A 21734-nucleotide genomic window follows, 5' to 3' on the forward strand; every position below is an offset into this window, starting at 1 on the left:
TAATTGTCTGTACAGCAGCACACCATCAACTGCTCGTATATGAAAATGTATTCGGCCGAATAAACAAGATTCTGAGTGCGATTCTGAAAATGAAACTGAACATCTATATACAAGAATGAACCGGCATGGTTAGTGCGGCAGCAGGAAGTGACTGCGTGAGGGAGTCAACCGGCCGCAGCGAGAGGTGGAGATGATGTGGAACGAGACGCTGGGTCCGGAGTGAAGCTGCAGGAAACACTCAATTCATTCGTCCCTCCATCGCTTCTTCTCAGCGGGAGACACATTCATTCATGCATCCGCGGCTCCTCCTGCCTCCACGGAGAACAGCCAACCACAGCGGATGGCAAAGGTCCTGGTGTTTGAGAGGGTTTAAAGTAATTTCACTGCGTCTCACCGCTGAATGCAAAGCTCTTTCAAAGAATGTAGAGACCCGAGCAGGGAGGTCAAATCCCGAATAATTGCAATAATACAACCAAGCTCTGGTAAGTTATTATTTGGGAGCGATCTTCAACCTGATAGAAATTGTGGTGTGGGGATGGTGTGGTTTGAGTCCTTGGGATGGGAAATTGCGGCCCGGGATCAGGGTGGCTGTACGCCTGCTGCTCGTTGGTTGGTCTAACGAGCAACAGGTAAAACCCCCATCCCCACACATTCGGGAAAGGAGGAGCCCTTGTCATGACATGCTGTCCATCTGCCCCGGGGCTTGTTCCACCGAGCCCACTCTCCACAATAAACTGGCATCTTCTCAACCTCATCATCGGTGTCTCTGTGCCGGAGGTCCCTGAAAGCGTCACTCGGGTGGCGTGTCGCTGGCCGAACTGCCGCATCACTCAGCAAGCTACTTTCATTGGAGCTACACTTCAAGTGTCCCCTTTTCAGTGCTTGTGCACGTACATATGGGTCTCTGATGGACCTACTAGTACACAAATTGTCAAACAAGACAACTCAGTAAGTTTTTTTTGTGAGTTGTACATTTCAGAAAACATGCCCGGAAACAAGCCGTTCAGATTTGTGTCTCTCTTTCTCTCTCTGTTGACGTATTGACCAGCACAAATCTTTTAAAAGAAAGAGGAATTAATACCAACTGTCCGTGAAGAAACTGCAGACCATGGAAATTAAAGTATTTAAAAATAATAATTCTGTGTGTTTCCTGCTCAAAAAAAACAAAAAAACTGCCTTTATTGTCAACTTATTGATTTTGTTTTCCGACGTTTCCTGAATGAAACAAAAGCCCCGTGCGGTGCAACCGGCAGTGCCCTTTCCTGACCAAAGTCTTAACAAACTTTTAAATTGCCTTGTAGATCTAATATTTGGGAAGTTAAAGCAACTGAATTGCTAATTTCTCACCTAAAAATTGTTCAGGAAAAGATTTGGGTGGACTGATAAGGTGAAATCAGTGAAAGTATACCGACTAAATACAACAGAACCTGGAAGTCAAGGTCAAACCCCATTTGCTCAGAGAACTAGGGGTCTCAGGAGGGTGGCGCCATCCCACAGAAACAGAGCGCCCTGGTACAGGATGGTTTGGAGCAGACATCTCTAACTACAGGCCCGCCACATGAGCATAAAATATTGTTAAATCTGGCCCGCAAATTCAATCAACATGTGTAATACACACAATTTTAGAAAAAAAGTAGAATACCACAAAGATGTTTTTTGTTTATTTGTCTATTTTTTGTCCTATTATTAGGGAAATTAATTTATGCACAAAAAGCTGGCACAATTTGCTTTTCCCTTAATGTTCAACGCGGTCTAGCAGAAGACAGGGTAGTTCTTGTTTGAGACCCCTGGTTCAGAGGCATGTTAGAATAGCTAGAATGCAAAATCAGTGGGGTATCTTCAGCAAAAAAAAAATTCAAAACCATGTTTTGGGGACCTCCAAGAACTATATTAACTTGTTGAAAAGAGGCATAATAGGTCCCTTTAAAAAACATAAAAACAAAATGCAAAAGCACCTTCATATTAGTCAAATTATCTCCATCAATTTACAAAATGCTTAAAATTAACCGATGCACATCTAGATCGTATTTAACATTGGTAAAGCACACTGCTTCTGCAGAGTCACATGTTGTACTTTTGGCCTAACAGGTATTTTTGGAATGAATGGATCTACAGTTCATCACCAACCTTTCCATTTATTCAAATGGCCGGTCTGCATTAGCAGGTGGGCTACATTTGGCCCGCGGGCCACCAGCTGAATAGGCCTGCTCTCTAGCATCAGTAATGTAATCTTGCATAACAAAGACTGTGACAACATTCAAGTACCACATTGCATCCTTCGTTGTATCCTTACTATCATCATTTGTGGCTAGGCATGGCCGCCGCTATGCAACTCAAAGTTGCATAGACTAATTTGACAACAAAGCGATTCATTTTCAATCAAAATTGCTTTAATTTCTTAAACTTAGTTTCGGAAATTTGAAATTTTAAGTGGACACAAAAAACTTAATGTAGGTTTAAGAAATTTAAAGCAATAACTGCTACTAATATTGTTGCATTCCCGAGAAATAAATTTGTCAAAAAAATATATATATATCATCTCATTATTCCATAAGGAGATGACATTGAGCAATCCAGCGTTTTCATTCCCATACCATCACTGCGTGGTGGCGTTTTTTCCCACGCGCCCGTGAATGACCGCGGCACACGGTTTCATTAGTGGGTTACCAGCAGGGGGCGATGAAGCGCACCTACCCCCTCATCATCACCACCCTCCAGACGGCCTCCATGCTGCGCCACGCCACATGCAGCAGAACCACTCACCAAGCGCAACGTCCTCAGAAAGTCACGCTCCCTCGGCTTCTCACGGAGAGAGGGAGCGAAGGAGGAGGGGACGGACGGAATGAGGGGAGGAAGAGGGAGGGATGGGAAAGAAAGAAAAACAAATCAAGGAGAGGAGCAGGAAAGAGGAGGGAGGAAGAAAGAAACATGTGGACATACACATGAACAAAAATCTAAGGTAGACACTCGGACGTGATCGTTTCCTGTGGTGAGACGGCAACGACCAACATGGCCGACCAACATGGCCCGCCCTCGGTGTTCCCAAACCGCTGGAATCCAGACGCCGAGTTGAACTGATCTGCTCTGCATGGTACACACACCGCATCCAACAAACGACATCAACAAACCGGAAGTCCATCCATTCCTATGGAGAATCAGGCTCTGCAGCGAAAAGGTGTGACGCGCGGAGCTTCCGGGTGGTGTTTCGAGGAAATTCCAACACGTGTTCACATTTTCCAATTTTCTCAATGGATTTTATCGCCGGGATGAGTAATACAATTGAAATACATTGCAGCTTTTGACAGGTGGAAGGCGGTGCTAGTTCTTCTCCGTGGGTCCGAGGGAGAAGCAGGGACGGCAGCGGTGGGTTCGCCCCATTAACCAGAGGAGGATGCAGGAGATTTCCACAATCGATATAGTATTATTATTATGTGTATTTATTCAGCTGTTTCTGTAATGAAGTGTTTTCTGATTATTTTTAGTTATCAGCTATTTGTGGTTCGATTATGAAATGAAGAAAAACATGCCATGGATGTACATCCATGGCATGTTTTAGATGAAAACATCATTAGCTTAATAATACCTTATAAATAACTTGACAGATTTCTCTACTACACATCTATTGCTTGACAAGTTGGTTGGACTGGAGCTCACAGGCAGCGGCTCCAAGCAGCACGGAGACGTTGGTGTACTAGAGCAATAACGTTTATAAAACTACTTCCCAAGTACGAAGTAAAATACTCTATACTCTAGTCTATTAGTCCATATAAAAAGTCTGTTCCTGGGCGTGATATTTGTTTTCCTGCTGGAATGATAATATTTACTTTCCATAAGTGATGTTTGTTGTGGGGGGAAAATGTATTAGTTTGTTATTTTATTTTTTGCACGCACGCACGCACGCACGCACGCACGCACACACACACACACACACACACACACACACACACACACACACACACACACACACACACACACACACACACACACACACACACACACACACACACACACACACACACACACACACACACACAGCATCCCTTCACTTCACCTATTTTGTACCCCCACTCTGTATTATCTGTTTGAGTCTTATCTTAATTTAATTTTATTTATATTACTCTATTCACTAACTGCATCACGTGTTAGGAATCAGGTAGTTTCGGTTAGTTGCTAGGCAGGAAGTAGGTTAGCAATTATGTTCGGTTTAGTAACTATTGTGCATAATCTCCGGGTGCTTTGCAAAGACATTTCACTGCGTGTGTATGAACGTATGCATATGTATGTGACGAGTAAACCTCTTGAATCTTGAAAATATATACAGCTCTGGAAGAAGTTAAGAGACCACTCCATTTCTTGTCTTAAATCAGCACATGCGTCGCCACATTCCCACACAGGAAAACCTTGTTCTACTTGGTGAGGTACTGATCAGGTGATCACCCCAACCCAACCTTATCTGATAAGAAAAAGTATCAAATCACTATCCTCTTGCAGAAGGACCAGCTGGATGGCAAAAACAGCGCTCGTAGTACCTCAAAAGTAATTTGAATAAAAAAACCCCCCAAAAAACACAACTATTGGCCAAAAGAGCTGAAAAGAAAAGTTCTTCTGAGTGAGGAACAGAAGGGTTCGATGCTGGCTTCAGTGGCAGAGGGATACGGTGAGCGTCAGGTGGCTTAATGAAGGTTGCTCGACCGGTTGTCATGTTCTGCAAATAAATGCGCTAAATGACAACATTTTCATTTGGACTTTGGGAGAAATGTGGTCGGTAGTTTTACAGAATCAAAAATGTTAATTTTCCTTAAACACGTACACAGTCAAACCTGACTAAACCCATCGTTTTGCAGTGGTCTCTTCATTTCTTTTCCAGAGCTTGTGTGTGTGTGTGTGTGTGTGTGTGTGTGTGTGTGTGTGTGTGTGTGTGTGTGTGTGTGTGTGTGGTTGACGCATACCAGGCTCGGTAATTCAATATTTTCACTGAATGCAATATTTTGAGTGGACCTCTACGGGAATCTTCGCTCCAGTTTACGCTTTGCGACCGGAAAAATAGAGCAGAGACCTAAAAAAATAAATAAATAAATAAAAACCCGAGCGGTTTTGGCGACGGTGACGCTTTCCTTCTTGGTGTGACCTTCCTCATTGTTTAAACACGGCAGCGTTACTGAGGCGTCGCCGTGACGACGACGTGCCGCTTCCTGCCGCACTGTCTTTTTAACGCGGCAGGTGAACCATGTCATTAAAATGACTTTGACAAAAATTTGTATCCACGATATTTCAAGTCGCCAGCCCACAGCGGCCATGCCGTCTGAGACAGCCTGTTCAACAACCTGGTTAAAAGTTAGACATTTTTAAAGATACATACAAAATATATATTAAATAGATGACAGCGAAGCTCACCAGGGAGTCTCCGGACAGGACCTCCAGCAGGGAGATCAGGTTATGTCCATCGCGTAGGTCTTCATACAGGTCGTTCACGTGCTTCCGTACCTGCGGGGAAAAGGAGACAGCCATGAATGAAAACCTTTTCCCCGAAAAGCCCTCCTTGCCTACAGCTTCCACCCCAAAACTCATTTCGGACACATTTAAAACATCCTTTCCGTTTGTCACTGAAAATGAAACGTACAGTATGTTTGAGGGGAAGTTGAGACATTACAATAAAAGTTTCCCCCTTAAAGGAGAGGCTGTTAAATGCCCTGCAATGGGGCAAACGTTTTAAACCTATTAAAATCTGTATTTTTCGAAAATTGTGCAGCGGGTGAAGCGAGCCTCAAAGCAGGCGGTGAAATGACACCTTCAGGGAAAATGTCCGGAACTCCATGTGACGCTCACCGCGTCACCTTCTATTTCACTTCCTCCAGACCTCAAAGCAGCGCTGGGATGTTCCCATCAGCCCCATCCCTCCATCACCTGCTTTTATAAACAGCGATAATGGCTCGATTGACACAAAGGCGACTCGGTTCAAATGAGTTTCTTTCTTTCGAAATGACAATCCCAGCCTACGAATGTTAACGGTGTGATTAACTGAAGCGATCTAAACCTCTAAATGACTGACTCTGGTGTCAGGAGTCACTACAACAAAAGAGGACAATAACTATGGACCCAAAGCATGGTAAATAGTTCTCCAAAGAGGGGGGGGGGGGGGGTGTTGGTGGTGGTTCTCTATCACCAAAAACTGTGCTCTTCTTACAGATCGTCCACAGGACAGAATTATTGCAGCAGTTGTTGATGATTTAAGAATGAATAAAGAGTTGCATCGCAGGTTTAGAAGTTGAACTCCACTGGCAGACTAACTCTGTCCTAGATGCAATGGAACAAATACTCTGTGTTGTATGCCCAGCAATGCTGACAGCACATGTTAAATAAAATAAAATAATAAAATAAAAAAAAGACGAGTGCATTACATGTGTGGAAAAAAAGATGAAGTCATTCGGCATAAATTGTATTAACTGTGACTGATTTACACTTTGACCTCCACCAAAATAAATCATTTTGAATCAACTGAACGATGAGTCGGCAAAATTGAACAGCGAATCTCCAATGAAGAGCCGAACTTTCCACACCAACACCGACCGAATCACACGGAGGAGTCGGCGAAAACTGAAAAAAAAATCTATTTTTTTTCCCCCACGGAGTCACTTAAAGTGCCAACCCCCCCCCCCAAAAAAAGAGCTGAACAAGCAAGCGGAGAGTTAGAGAAATCAGACGTCAAATCTCCTAAAAGAGCCAAACTTTTCATTGCCGATACTGACAGAATCAAACGAATGAAGAAAAATCTGAAAAATCAAACCAGTGTTTTAACCGAGTCACTCAACAAGCCGCACGTCCAAAATGAACTGAATCACACAAACGAAGAGTCGAACAAATCAAAATCAACAAAAAAGAGCCGAATCTCCCCAGGAGAGCCAGACTTCTCATCACTTCATCCAGACCCACTCTTCTCCCAGCCCTCCAGCCCTCCAGCCCAGCAGCCCTCCAGTCCTCTGGCCCTGCAGCCCTCCAGCCCTCCAGCCGTGCAGCCCTCCAGCCCTGCAGTCCTCCAGCCCTCCAGCCCTCCAGCCCTCCAGCCAGGCACTAAATGCATCCAGCCCGAGGCCTCTCTCTCCCCCCTCCCCCGCTGACCTGCTTTGCCCAGGCGTCTTGCTGCCGTAATCCCGGCCACAGCCACAGCTGTGCTTCCAAAATAGAGCGTCTCTCCGGTGTTACCGGGTCAGGGCGACGGCACCTCTGGACCTGATCCCGGACGCGGGACGATCTTTTACATTTAAATCTAGAAGAAATCTGGTTGTCATACATATAAATATACTGAATAGTTGTGTGTGTTTTCTAACGTGATCGAGCTTTTGGGCTGAGGAGACAACCAGGTCATACTTTCAGGGATGTTTCTAATTATCCTGTGCACAGAATCACTCATATATTCTGTATACTTTACACTTTTGGCTATTTTCTTTTCCACCCCCAGATTGTTTTTCCAGTGACTGAGAAAGTGTCCCTGTTAAACACAGAGCTTTTTTTTCCATTTTTTCTCCCCCCCCCCATTCAATTAGAAAACGGAGATCAAGAAATAAATCTACAATAAAAAAAGCACACTGTTTTTATTTGCTTTGCTTGGGGAAAAAAAAAAAATCGCTGAGCTTCCGAGCTGCTCCGTATGGTATGGTCCACTTTAGGGGTGTCTGAAATCGAATTACGAGATTCTTCCAGCCACGAATATGGGAAATATATTGTAATGTTTACAATCAGAGTTAAGAAGGATATGTGAAGATTTCGACCCCCCGACCTGTTATTTTGACCACTTTTGGGGGGGGTCCAAGTCTTAATTACGGGGGGGGTCAGAGCCATGAGAAGAAAACACCTGTTTGAGAAAACAAAGTGACGTGTTCGAGCGAATACGAGGATGACAGAGAAGAGATATGAGAATCAGGAAACCTGGACGTTGGAAAAAGACAAAAAAAAACACCTTAAAAATGTGGAAGTAAAGAGACCGTAGAGATACATACCGAATACTAGAAAACAGAGGCCCCGATTTTCAAACCCAACACCCACCGCACCTCCCTACTAAATGTGAACAAAAAAAAGCTTGAGATAGCGATTTACCAGATACAACGGTGAGTCCCTCTTGGAACCCGTACTCGACCACGATTTGAAATGCACTCGGCGAGTTCATCCACAATGCGCCCTGTGTCCAGCGTCTTCGTCCGGTCACTTTCAATTGATAACGTGGCCGATCCACTCTGTCCATCCTGTCCCGTTGTCCTCCTCAGATAGTTTTACACTTGTTTTTGTTTGGGGAATGAGCGCTTGGCAGCTGCAGCTGCGACGGGAACAGTCACGCTCTTGACAAAGTGATTTATGATGATGTACGGATTTTTTGGGTAGTTGTGTATAACCTGGCATACATTTGGAGGCGATTCCCTCGTACATCTGCGTGCTGTAACACGAGCGTGCAAATAAAACAAATGCTCATGTAACACAACATTTCGAAATTATTTGATTGATTTAAATGAGTTTTACTTGAGTCAAATTGTTGACAATTTGACTTAGGTGGTATATATATACATTTGAGAGCGCTGGTTGAAGGTGTGTTAATGCATTAAAGGTGACATCGTATCGGCTCTCTCACTAATTATTACGATAATACCGGTATATGTTATGGGCCAGCCCATAGTAGGCCGGACCTTATGGTATTTTCCCAAATGCCAGATGGCTAATCCATCACTGATTATACTAGGTACTATATACTCTACTATATATTATAATCTCTATACTATATGCTCTAAACTATATACAATATTCTATATACTATACAGTGTACTATACACAGATCAGCAACAACACTAAAACCACCACTAATAACCACTAATATTGTGTAGCTCCCCCTCTTGCCGCCAAAACAGCTGTGACCCGTGGGGGCATGGACTCCACAAGACCTCTGCAGGTGTCCTGTGGTCCCTGGCACCAAGACGTTAGCAGCAGATCCTTTAAGTCCTGGAAGCTGCGAGGTGGGGCCCTCATGGATCAGGCTTGTCGTTCCAGCACATCCCACAGAGGCTCCATCGGATCAAATCCTAACCCCGGCCACATCCACATGATGTAGAAGAAAACGTCACCAGGACACCTTCTTCCATCGTTCCATGGTCCAGTTCTGACGCTCACGTGCCCATTGTAGGCGCTTTCTGCAGTGGACAGGGGTCTGCAGCTATGTCGCCCCATCGATTATTAAGAAACCTTTCTATCATAGCAGCATTCACTTTTTCAACAATTTGTGCTCCAGTAGCTCTTCTGTGGGATCGAACCAGACGGACTAGACTTTACTCCCGACACGCATCAATGAACCCATGGGCGTCCATCACCCTGTCGCCAGTTCACCGGTCGTCCTTCCTTGAACCACTTTTGGTAGGTACTTACCACTGCGTAGCGGGAACACCCCACAAGACCTGTGGTTTTGGAGATGCTCTGACCCAGTCGTCTAGCATCACAATGTGCTCCTTGTCAAAGTGGCTCAGATCCTTAGGCTGCTTCCAACACATCAACTACAACAACTGACTGTTCACTTGCTGCATAATACTGTATATCCCACCCCATGACAGGTGCCGTTGGAATGAGATGAGCAATGTTCTACACTTCATCTGGCAGTGGTTTAAATGTTATGGCTGATCTGTGTATATATATGCTCTAGTATATACTTTATACTCTATGCCTGCAGGGTCTCTCTATCTCTCTGATGTTATAAACATCCCATTGGGTTGTGACCCCTTTACCACTATGGCACCGGTTCCTATATGATCGCTATCTACCGGACCGAATCCCGCTGCTGATTGAAATATCCACCCCCCCGTGCTCTGAAACTCCCACACGCACCTTCACTAAACATTATGGTTTGGATCACGCTGCTGGAAATCCTCTGTGTGATCCGCCGCCGCATGCCCGACTCGCCTTTTGGTGGAGAGCCAAACAGCAGCGGCGCTCGTCAGTGTCACATTATGGTGGCTTAGCCAATCAGATAACTGAGGCAGCTCGTAAAGTTTTTTTTTACTACAGTCAACGTCCAGGTTCGTACAAACTGTCAGTCATTCGTTAACATATGAAAAGTATATGAAAAGTAAGGAAGGACAAATGGGGTGAGTTCATAAAAAATAAAACAATCTATATTTTTTAACAAAAATAAGAATATAACAAAAAAGACCCTGATCTATTCATCTATTTATTTTTGATTTATTTATTAGTCTGAACTGCCTTATTGAACGAAGCAAAAAAAAAAGGCACCGTGCGTAACAGGGACACTCTTCTTTCTCCCTGATAAAACCATTGAATCTTTTATATTGATGAATCAAACTTCATCACCGGGACCAAATCACCATGAGAGTTAATGTCCATTAACTATTTCCTTCTGACAGGACGCATGCAGGTACTTGTTGCACCAGACGAGGTGTTTCCCATATTTCCACACACCCATCGCCATGGAGACACAGAAGGGTGGCATAACGAACATATCTGGGACGGGCTGCATGTCGGGACCAGACGGCGGGAAAGATAACAGTTATTATCTGACGTCTGATGGATCCTTCATTCACTGGATCTTCAAGAAAGGAGCAATTAGCAGACAAAAAAAAGGTTTGTTTTGGGTAAAACGCCTGCAGCGCCGAGGTTAGAAATGTATTCGAAATTAGTGAGAAGATTTTCATTAATCTACCGCAGAACCAGAACATTAGGGTTGCGTGCTGCACCGTATATTGCAGCGAAATGGTGTTTGGCGTCCACCGGGAAATAAATAACCTGGAGTAGCCACAGCTCAGCTTAATTAGAACAACAAACCAGAGGAGCCATTTCAAAACTCGGAGCCAATCCAATGGCTGCCTCGGGCTCCGCAAGGTCTCCCCATCCTGGTCTCCCCATCCTGCCAGATTAGGAAATAAATACTGCTGACGTTGACGGCGCGGGCGTGGCCTGTGAGCGAGCGTGCCCGTCCATGTCCTGGACCGCGGCGCTCAATATAACGTCCGCCGCTCGCACTGACGGTCCACAACAAGCAGGGCGCTCGGCGTGAAATATGGTCCCGTGCTCGGCGTCCAAGGCCGGCGAAAAAAAGGCCGAACCCAACGAGCCGCAGCGCCACTTTGAAAAAAAAGACGCTTGAAAGGTTTGTCCCGCCAAGGGCGGAGATGCGTCAACCACCCGACCTCTTCAGAGACTTCACACCACCACGGATGGGATGGAGTTATTTCAATGGTTTGACAAGTGATGTGATGTTCAGCAGAGACCCAGTTATATGTTCTCAGTTATTTTGTACATAAATATTTTTGAAAACACGTGTTAACTTTGGTTATTATATTATATCTCAAGTTATTGATTGATATTGATCAAAGTCAAATATTTGGTATCGGAATACCTCTACTATATATATATTCCTCTACTATATATATATATATATATATATATATATGCTGTATGCACTTTATATCGTAGAGGTGTTCCGATTCCCAGGGATATATGAGGCAGCAAATGAACAGTCAGTTGTTGAAGTTGATGTGTTGAAGCAGCGTAAGGATCTGAGCCACTTTGACAAGGAGCACATTGAGATGCAAGACGACTGGGCCAGAGCATCTCCAAAGCCACGGGTCTTGTGGGGTGTTCCCGCAACGCAGTGGTTAGTACCTACCAAAAGTGGTCCAAGGAAGGACGACCGGTGAACCGGCGACAGGGTCATGGACGCTCATTGATGAGCCTGGGGAGCGAAGTCCAGCCCGTCTGGTTTGATCGCACAGAAGAGCTACTGCAGCACAAATTGTTGAAAAAGTTAATGCTGCTATGATGGAAAGGTGTCAGAACACACAGTGCGTCACAGCTTGCTGCACCAGCAGCTTCCAGGACTTAAAGGATCTGCTGCTAACACCTTGGTGCCAGATACCACAGGACACCTTCAAAGTCTCGTGGAGTCCATGCCTTGGCAGCATGGAGGGGAGCTACACTATATTAGGCAGGTGGTTTTAATGTTGTGGCTGATCGCTGTATTAAGCGTATTTATCTATCTGGGGGTCCAGCCTCCAGGGCTGCTCGGGCTTTCATTTTATTTTTAATCTTGCCGTTTTTTGGGCTAAAAGTATCTGATCACATCATGGTTGAGGTCTCGTTTATTCGTTTTAGTAGCTGCCCTCTCTGCGACATCATCCCTGGCCTCGACTCTCTGAAGTCATTTGCATCCCGCCACTTGCGAGCGCGACACCTTGGCAGACAACTTGAAACCACGCCCCAAAAGGGATTTTTATTTACGCGCCATGTGTAGTAAGCTGGCGGAATTCAAATGTTGACATTCCTTACTCACCCCCGAGTATGTGTCCATGTCTGCGTCCTCACACATGGAGTTCGCTTGCAGCTCAAGAGCAACAGGTCGGAATCGTGTCCGTTTTACTTTAGTCCCAAAAGTTTAAAAAGATGATGAAATGTCTCTGAGGGACAAGCAGTGTTCGGTCTGTTTGAATGGAACCGTATTGTCGGGAACTTCCACTTGTCACATCATGAACTGATGTTAAATAAGTCAGGTTTCCTGCGTCTCGGAAAACTGTAATACGTACCCAACACGACTAAACCGGACCCTCCGTATTGCTGCCTGCAGCCGTACCTGATTTTGATACTATAAAAGATTTCAAATCCCAACAGGAGAACAGTCACTGTACGGTTCTCACCTTGAGCAGATGCTGGTTTATCCATTTGGTGAAGGTTTTCTTTTGCACCCTGTCTCTTTCATCTGTGGAAAAGGAAAAGAAAGAATTTCATCAGAAAATGGGTTCTCACACAGGCGCTGTTAGGGGCGGGCGCACGCGCACACACGCACACACACACACACACACACACACAGTAATACTCTATTCTGATTTATCAATCAGCGGGTCAGTTCTGAATAACAACCGCTGTCCCAGGCCACCACTTCTCCACCTGCTTTCACGTCCCTCGCCTCGCTCCATCTATACATGTTAATGCCAAGGTGTGGCGCCACACAGAAAATGCAATGGACCAAAGACTTTTGGTTGGGTATTTCACTACGTTGTGACTGTCTTTCTCGGCAGAAGCTGAAGTCGCCGAGCGCACCGTATCGACCCAGGACCCGCAAACCCCAGTCCAGGGTGACTTTAAAGGTGGATTCATACTGAATGTGAATTGCACTTTGCATTACAACAAAATCAAACATTTAGACCGAATCCATTGATTCCTGTGAGACTTCCACGCTTCCTCCTCTCGTTCATCCTCCAGGAAGTCCTCCCTCGCTCGCCGTGCATTGCAGCAACTAAACCAAAGAAGAGTCGGACCACGGGACGACTCTTTTTACCGAGTGACTCGTCAGAACCGAATCCCCAAAAACAGTTGAACTTTTCGAATGCACTTTCCTTATAATTTTCTCTCATAAGCAAACTGGAAAATAAAAAAAGTTAGGGTTGGTCCCAAGAGGTTCCTATTATTGCTTTCTATTTGCACGTACGAATCCATCATGGGGGACAATCAAAGTTAATGACAGATTAATGTCTTAACGGCGGCGTTTTATGTTAACTCCTCGCAGATTAAGAAAAGTATTTTTTCCCTCCAATTTCTCAGAATTACCTTCAGAGGAACAAGCAGCTGCTGTTAGAGCCAAGTTTCTGCGATTTAAAAGCAGAGTCACGTCCTACAGCGTTGGCACGACGCCGCCGCTCACGGCTCACCACAGTATTTTTGTTTCCATGACAACCGAACCGCCCCGCTTCGGAACAGCCGGCGGTCAGGGATGACTCCGGTTTATGAATGAAGAGCCATGATGCCAAACCTCTCAACACGTGGAAATTAAAAAAAAAAAAGAAATACTCTTTATATGATTCAAGATTCAAGAGGTTTATTCATCACATACATATACATACTTTCATACATATATGCAGTGAAATGTCAATGCAACGCACCCGGTGATTTCACACAATATGTCCCAGACTCAGTAGCTACCTAAGAATTCCTACTTGACCAACTAACTGATTCCCAAAACGTAATGCAGTAAGTCGAATACTATAGAATAAAATAAAAATATATAAAATAAAATAAAATAGATAAAGGGAATAGGCTTATGTATATGGGATAGGCTAATTATGTATATACAGATATGTGCATTAAAGTGGCATGTGAATAAAGTGAGGTAGTGTTTGTGAGATATACAGCACAGTATACAACAGTACGGCGCAGCAATACGGTGACACCGAACAACCCTGAACAGTGACACAGTATGCGGTACAGTATGCTACATACAGTACAGTACGGTAGTGGAGCCTATGTGTGTGGCTCAGTGAGGACCCCTGGTGAGGTCAGCATTGACAGTTCTTATGGCTATGTATATGCAGAATGACCATAATACTGTGTGGACAAATAGAGCGTAGAAGCCATCATAAACAAAAGCTGTTTATTTAAAAAACAGATCTCCTATGACAGATCAGAGTCGGTTTATTCCCGAGGAATTTGTCATGGTGAGGATTAGTGCATTTTTCTACAGACAGCATAAAATATTAAAAAATAAATGAAAAATAAAACATTCAAATAAAATATATTTAAAAAGATTGCCAAATATACAGAAATTTTCTAAAATACCAAAAATAAATACCAAAATATATATGAAAATATAAGGAATAGTGTTATTCTACACACAAGATAATTTCCCAGTCACGCTCTATCTTCTCTTCACAGAAGCTCTCAGGGATCATAATTGAAATCAACTGACATAAACACAGGATAAAAAAAATGAAAAAACTTCCAATCCCACAAGAAACGGGACACAAGCCAATTACGGAAAATACAAGCAATCGCCACGTAAATCAGCCAAATCAAATGCAGCCTCCACCCTCCCAACTTCCAATCCCACAAGAAACAAGCAAATTCAAACCGGCTGCTTGAGTTTTACTGTGGATCCGCCCTGGCAGCCCGCTGCTAATCTGAACAACAACAGAAAACACAATGACCTCTTTCCTGGACTTTGAACCCAAGGCCGACGCCGGTCATCGGCCTCACAACCTTTCCTTCCTTCTTTCCGGCTGAGTTCCAAAAATCCAAATCCAGACCCGCATACTGACCCATGCAGCACATCCGGGCCACCAGGCGAGCCCTGTGCGCCTCCTCGCTCCGCAGGCTCCACATCCTCTTCCTCCCGCTGCTCTCACTCCTCCCGGGAGAAGCCCACGTCGCTGGGAACGCAGTCAGAGCGACCTCCCGGTCCCAGAGCTCCACATGTGCAGGAGAGGCTCCGCAGCAGCTGCCTGCCTGCCTGCCTGCCTGCCTTCCAGCCAAGAAACCGAGACTCCCTCTTTTCTCACCAGGCCTCTGGAACAAGTCCTGTCAAGTTTTCCACGGTTACTCGATTTTTTTTTTTTTTTTTTAATTTCCCTGCTATTTAGGGTTAATATCACGGCAATACCAGCAGCCTCCAAGTCACCGGAGGGGGGAAAGATTTACTTGACGAAAGAGGACAACTTTTCCCAGGTTTTTTTGCAAGTTATTCTGGTCGGGTAAAAAGATCAGTTTGTTAAAGGACCCGCGATTCAAATCACAGTCTGTTGAAACGCCACCACACACGTGCGCTTTCTGGAATGGCCAAAAAACCCAAAAAGTGAAAACGGTCCCAGGATGTTGAACCACAAACCCTTGAGCTGCAAAAAAGGTTCAGATACGTTCTATTGTGCGCCTGCCAACGCTCGCCGCAATACTGGCATGGGTGGAAATGTGGAAAACCAGTCCAAGTGCCAGCCTCCACTATAAACAGCACAACATACAAAAGAGTCTTAATGTTTTAATCACATTTCAGCTTTGGGTTGACACTATTGTAGGGGGGGGGCACTTGAACCGCCTGGTTCCTGAAATCTATTGGATACAGTCATGTATTTGACCGAGAAATAGTAGTTAGACAGTCAGTTAAAACTGGATTGGCCTGAAAAACATTTTGCACTATAATGGAGCCATCTATGGTTGACCATTGAGAAAGAAAGCAACAGTCCAGTAAGGCAGCGCGTCATGGCCTCAAGGGGTTCGACCACATTCTGCTGTTCACACACTGTGCGATTTACTGGACGCGTAATACCCGACACCCCAACGCCCTTCCAGAGTTTTATCGTAAGTTTAACCTGAAGTCCAACGCTGATGCATCATCGGATTACCGGCCGACCTGCTCTACCTCCTGACAGATCCTCACAGACAAACTGTTTTTTTTTGGGGGGGATAATCGCTGCCTCTGCTTCATTCAGCGGAACAAGCAGCTACTGTTCGAACTAGGTTTCTGTGATTCAACCATTAACCGGCTTCAGGGAGACAGTGCGTGGTGGCCGTCGAGGGATTCTCGCCAGTGCGCTGTAAACGCGCTGGGAGATTTACTGGACACATAACACCGGACATCCCAGTGTCCTTCAGGAGTTTTACATTAAGTCCAATGCCAATTGTAAATGGATGCATTACATTTATCACCGCAGGCTTTCAAGCAACAGGGACACAAAGGCTTCATACTTCATGTAAGGCGCCAACCTGCTCATCTGGAGCAGTTTGGGGTTCAGCTTCTCATCCAAGGGCACGTCTCCATGGAGGAGCCGGACAGATTGCTGGACGGAACCGGCATTTCTCTGATTACCAGCCGACCAGCTCTCCCTCCTTGGAGGGAAGAACTACCTCTGAACTACCTTGAGAGGAACAAGCAGCTACTGGAATTACCAGCGTCAGTAGGACAGTATGTAATGGCCTACAAGGAATAAAACAGGATGCTAGCTCCACCCAGAGGACCATCATAAAACACACAAATAAGCAGATGGAACTGATTTCGCTCTCCACCCGTGAGCATGACATAGCAGCAGGCCTTCATTCCACAGAAATCAAGGGTCACTTCCCCCCCGTCCATCCAAACGCTCCGTCGGACACCACCCGAGTCCACCGGCACTGTAGGGTTCGCCTGCAGGGGAATCCCATTTTGGTCCATAATGCCCATAAATAAGATCCTTAACTGCATAATACATAAGCCGCTCCTCTGAACGTCATGAATTTAGATTGGCTGATGGAGTATTCCAGGACGCAGTGCAGCTCCTGAACAGACCGTGTCATCATCGTGAGCGTCACACAGTGTGGTCAGCCAAAGGCCGCTGCATGGCTCAATTTGGCCACTAAATACTAAATAGCACATATGACAACTAGACCTAAATAGCTGAGAATTAATAGCTTATAACCCCGGGTCTACAATCCGCTGTGGTAAGGTTGTGTGAAACCCCCTTGCTTGAAAACCAAATCCATACATGAGCGTGCAACAGGAATGGAATTGACATTTAAAGGCGAGTGGGTGTTTTCATTTACATCCCAGTTAAAATGTGCTACTGCTGAAGTGCTGTGGAAAAGCAGGAAACTGAGATTAATAGCACAGCGCCCTCTGGAGCGGCTGGGAAGAAGCAACAGCACTAAGGTAATACAAGGTTGGATCTCAGTGCAAGACATGAAATAGCGCCATTATAATGCTCCTATGTTATTTTAGATGTCAATGGAAGGATTCTAGAAAGGCCGAGCGCTGCGGGGAAAAAGATCATTGAGATTATTAGAACGCATATATCCTAATGACTTAACAATACGTGTAAATGAGTCTTTGTGTACTTTAAGCTGAGGAATATGTCATTTTCTATTCATAACCCCTGATAATCCTGACGATTCTGTGTAACAATGAAAGTGTCAACATCGAGTACTATATCCAGAGCATCAGCTGATACTGGTCACGCTCTGGAGTTTATCCTCTTTATCAATCTCTACAAACTCAACATAAAACTTGGACTTTCACACCCAGTGACCATTTAGCAAACCCATACGTCGTGCGGAACCATTTGTCTGACTGGCGTGTGTTATCTCATTATACCTAAATTGCATTCAATCTATTCACATTCTATTCACATGAATAAATCATCCATCTATAGCTGCACCTCCACGTGAACCTACGTCTCATCGCACATTTCTTTTCATTCATCCATTAGATGCTTGGATCCATAACCTGCCGCTGAACTACACCGGAACCAGGGAGAAGCTTTCTTCAGAGAGTTTTATTATAGAGAGATCAAGATGGCACCCGAGTCATCCAGCTTCTCTCCCGGTGACTTCATGGTTGAGTTATGGGCAGTGACAGCTCTTCCTCTTAATGGGCACAATGGTAAGACGGCGCCATTACAATCAAGCCCATCGAGAATCAATCCATTACTGTATGTACCCTAATGTGACAGATGTACAACTGGGATAACTGCACCTATAGTAGGAGTGTCACGATTCTCCAAATCCACGATGACTTGATGCCATTGTTAGACTACACAGTCTTGATTTGTAAAGAAACACTTGTTTCTCAAAAGGTAACTTTTATTTTAATATAAAAATATATAAATAATAACAAAAATATGATAATATTTAACACCGAAACAGTTAAGAGCTTTAGCAAAACTAGACTTTTGAATAATAAACAATAAGTTACTTATTACACTACTTTTGAGTTACTCATCAAAATAGGCGTAGAAAAACTGATGCTATTTTTGCCAGAGGGCAACTCTGCTAGTAAAAGGAAAATTACTACCTGCAGCTCTGCAGCTCTGATCAGAGTGATCTTTTCTCCAACCAAAGCAAATAAAAAATCCAGATTTATTTAATTTACTCCGTTTCTCGCTGCTGCTGCTCTGCTGCAAAGAAATCCCACCCGTGTTCTCACGGTCCAGGGGCAAACACCCCGTTGGCCCTGTACGGTCGGCGAGCTGGTGGTTGGGAACCTCTGCACTAGAGGGCATTCCATGGGTGATGGTCGGTTTTACTTCCCACTTTCAACGCCAGATTCTGAGGAATTACTGGACATTCTGGTCAAAGTTGCAGTCTCCCTTGTACACACAGTGCAACGCCTGAGTGCATGCCTGAGTCTCCGCCAAACCGGACCTGGCACCGTTAGCGGGAATATTTCTCTCAAATGTGCGTTCACTGTGCAACAAAGTGGATGAACTTATATTGAACTTTGTTGTTTGTTTTTTTGTAATATTCAAATTCTATTCAAATGTAGCTCCTGCAGCCCTCGTGTTAGGTGGGCGAGTGCAGCATGCCTTCGGGGATGCAGGGCAGCGGATCCACCCGGAGCCGACCGCAGATCTCCACACTCCCAAGTCTGAGCCGGGAGCCGCGGACGACTCCACAGAGGGGCTGACATATTTAAATCTCTCAGGTCATAAAATCCAGCGAAAATAATTCCCTTTCCAGCACAATTTGAATTATTATTATTAACGATTATTATCCCCATAGATTTTTCCTCGATGTCTAAATAAAATCGATTCGATCATTGAGACAAAAAAATAAATAAAAATAATCCAGAGACCTGTTTATTTCCGCGTTCTGCAAGTTCCGACAGAAAGCCAATCAGCTTGGACGATCCAAGGCTGACCTTTCACCTCTAACCACCAATCACGTTTGTCCATATGAAAATAAGCCGCCCACGTGCTTGTAAACACACGGAGAGGAGACAGAGCGGCAGCGTTCAAAACTCAGAGGAGAAGCAGAAACATAAAGTATCATTCACAACAGAGACACATACATCCACATATTTATTTTTTGGATATTTAAATTCTGACCCAAAGCAGTGGTAAATATCCATTGTATTGTAAAATATGGCGATGGATGTCCCAACAAACACCACAAAGTTTATGATTTATTTAGACCTACTTGCCATATTTATTTTGTTTTGAACAAAATTGTATTTAGGTGAAATAGTTAATTTAAGCAGCTGCACTTATTACTTATTGTTCACAAACGGAAATGATTTGATTTCAAATTTTAATATGCGTAAGATTTACTTATTAATTTTTAAAAGAGCGTTAACTGACGGGACTTGTTTTATTGTGAATATTCAATAAATTATATCATACATCGACATGATTTCATTATTTCATTCTCTATATAGCCTGCCTATCGATCGTTTTTAAGGTCAATAAACACAGATAATATTTGACCGGAATCTAGCCTGTTAGCCTGTTGAAGCAAACGGTGCTTGTTAAAGACTCCGGTGTTTCAAGCCTGTCAATGCCATTGCTACATCCTCTCGTTGCCGTTTCAGGTGCGGTTCCGACAAACATCCGGCTAATCCTCCTCAGCGCCCTGCAGCCAAGGCAACTTGTAAATCTTGCCATAAATGTGGGACAATTTGCACGCGTCTCATCCGTGACCAGCGGGGGAGGTGAGATACAGCCAGCTAAACTGACTGTGCTATTTTTAAGGGAGCCTTGCCAAGCACCAGGGACCCTTTGGCGCAAAGTTAATATCAGTACACCGCCTTCTCTCGTCAAAGGGCATGAACTAGTTGTGGAAACAGGCTCTGCAGTGTCTATTTTGCCGGACGACAATTATGATCAGTAACAGTTTTAACAGTTTAGTGACACAGCACTGCTTGTGGCCCCTATGTGTGCATGTGTCCGTGGCAAAGACACTTTGACGTGGACTCCTGCAGCACAAGTCAGCTTTGAGCAAGTCAAGCAACTCCTTGTAGATAGTCCTGCACTTGCTGTTCCGACCCTTATCCACGCTCTGTGATATCCATAGATGCAAGCGATTATGGGCTGGGAGATGTCTTTGCACAAATACAGCCTGATGGCAAAGAGAAGCCCGAGGCTTTTGCTTCCCCACTTGCTAACTGGAGCGGAGCGAAACTATTCTACGGTTGAAAAAGGAGGACTTGCCTGTGTATAGGCTGCAGAACAATGGAGAACACACCTGTGGAGACATGGTTTCACTCTCCGTACAGACCTCAAGGTATTGACAACACCGCTCAGCACAAAAAGGAATCGGTCGGGCTGGCATGTTGCCCGCCGGTCCGCACGGCTGCTCTGTTTTGATTGCGATGTCATCTAACGACCAGGCTTCCCAGAGCTACACGGCTGATTGCCTTTCAGGCCTTCCCCTTGCCTGCGCTTTCCGACTCCACCCTCGACGCAGAACATGAGCTTGATAGCAGGGATTTTTGCTAACCCGTGCTCCCTCCCGGGGGCCGACTTGGACTCCTGCCTGCACCTCTCATCCTGAACTGTCAGCCTTACGTTTACAAATGGATAGTGGTCGGCCTTCCTCCATCAAATCAGTGAGTGATGCACCGACGGGCCATGGAAGAAACTTAGCCTTGATGGTTGTTGTGCCCTTTGACACGGCTGTACCTTCCTGCGGGTACGCCATCATTCTGACAGACTATTATTCCAAGTGGCCTGAGCTTGCCTTTTCACACGCCGCCACCACCGAGGACGTTCTTCATTGACCTCTGTCTTCAGTCGTCATGATAACCCAGAGAACATGGTCACAGACAACGGCCCACAGTTCACTTCTCCAGCTTTTGCCTCGTTCTTGCACAGCCAGGGTACAGCATATCTCACAGCGGAGCGTCGCTTTACTATCCAGCCGCTAACGGAGCTATTGAGAGATTCCATCGCGTCCTCAGAAGCTGCGTTCAGACCGCAACCCAACTGTCACAACCACGGAACGAGACCAACGAACCGGCATCGGGTGTATCGTGCAATGCCAGGAGAGAAAGCGAGGATAAGTAAGCCTCAGCATGTTCCTAAACCACACCCCATATTCAACCCGCCCGGCAACTGTGAGAAAGAGAGTAGGCCCAATCTCTTTCGTAATGAGTGATTGAAAGATTTGGAATACCCTGTGTCTAGACTGTGACACGTCTATACTGCTACGCTGCTACGTATGTTTTACTCTACTATACGCCT

The 21734-nt window shown here is 44.9% G+C and overlaps 1 protein-coding gene across 1 annotated transcript in view; it reads right to left on the minus strand.

Moving 5' to 3' along the window:
* The window catches only part of dst (dystonin), a gene marked incomplete at its 5' end in the record, with an annotated part of 180712 nt that overhangs the window by 117014 nt on the left and 41964 nt on the right, over positions 1-21734 (minus strand). The window contains 3 exons of the mRNA XM_080016404.1: positions 2695-2799; positions 5395-5484; positions 12678-12739. Coding sequence (XP_079872530.1) covers positions 2695-2799; positions 5395-5484; positions 12678-12739 — 257 coding nt within the window. The remainder of the gene's footprint in view (positions 1-2694; positions 2800-5394; positions 5485-12677; positions 12740-21734) is intronic.

This window comes from Zeus faber, assembly GCF_960531495.2.
Source record: "Zeus faber genome assembly, chromosome: 16".
Classification (NCBI taxonomy): domain Eukaryota; kingdom Metazoa; phylum Chordata; class Actinopteri; order Zeiformes; family Zeidae; genus Zeus; species Zeus faber.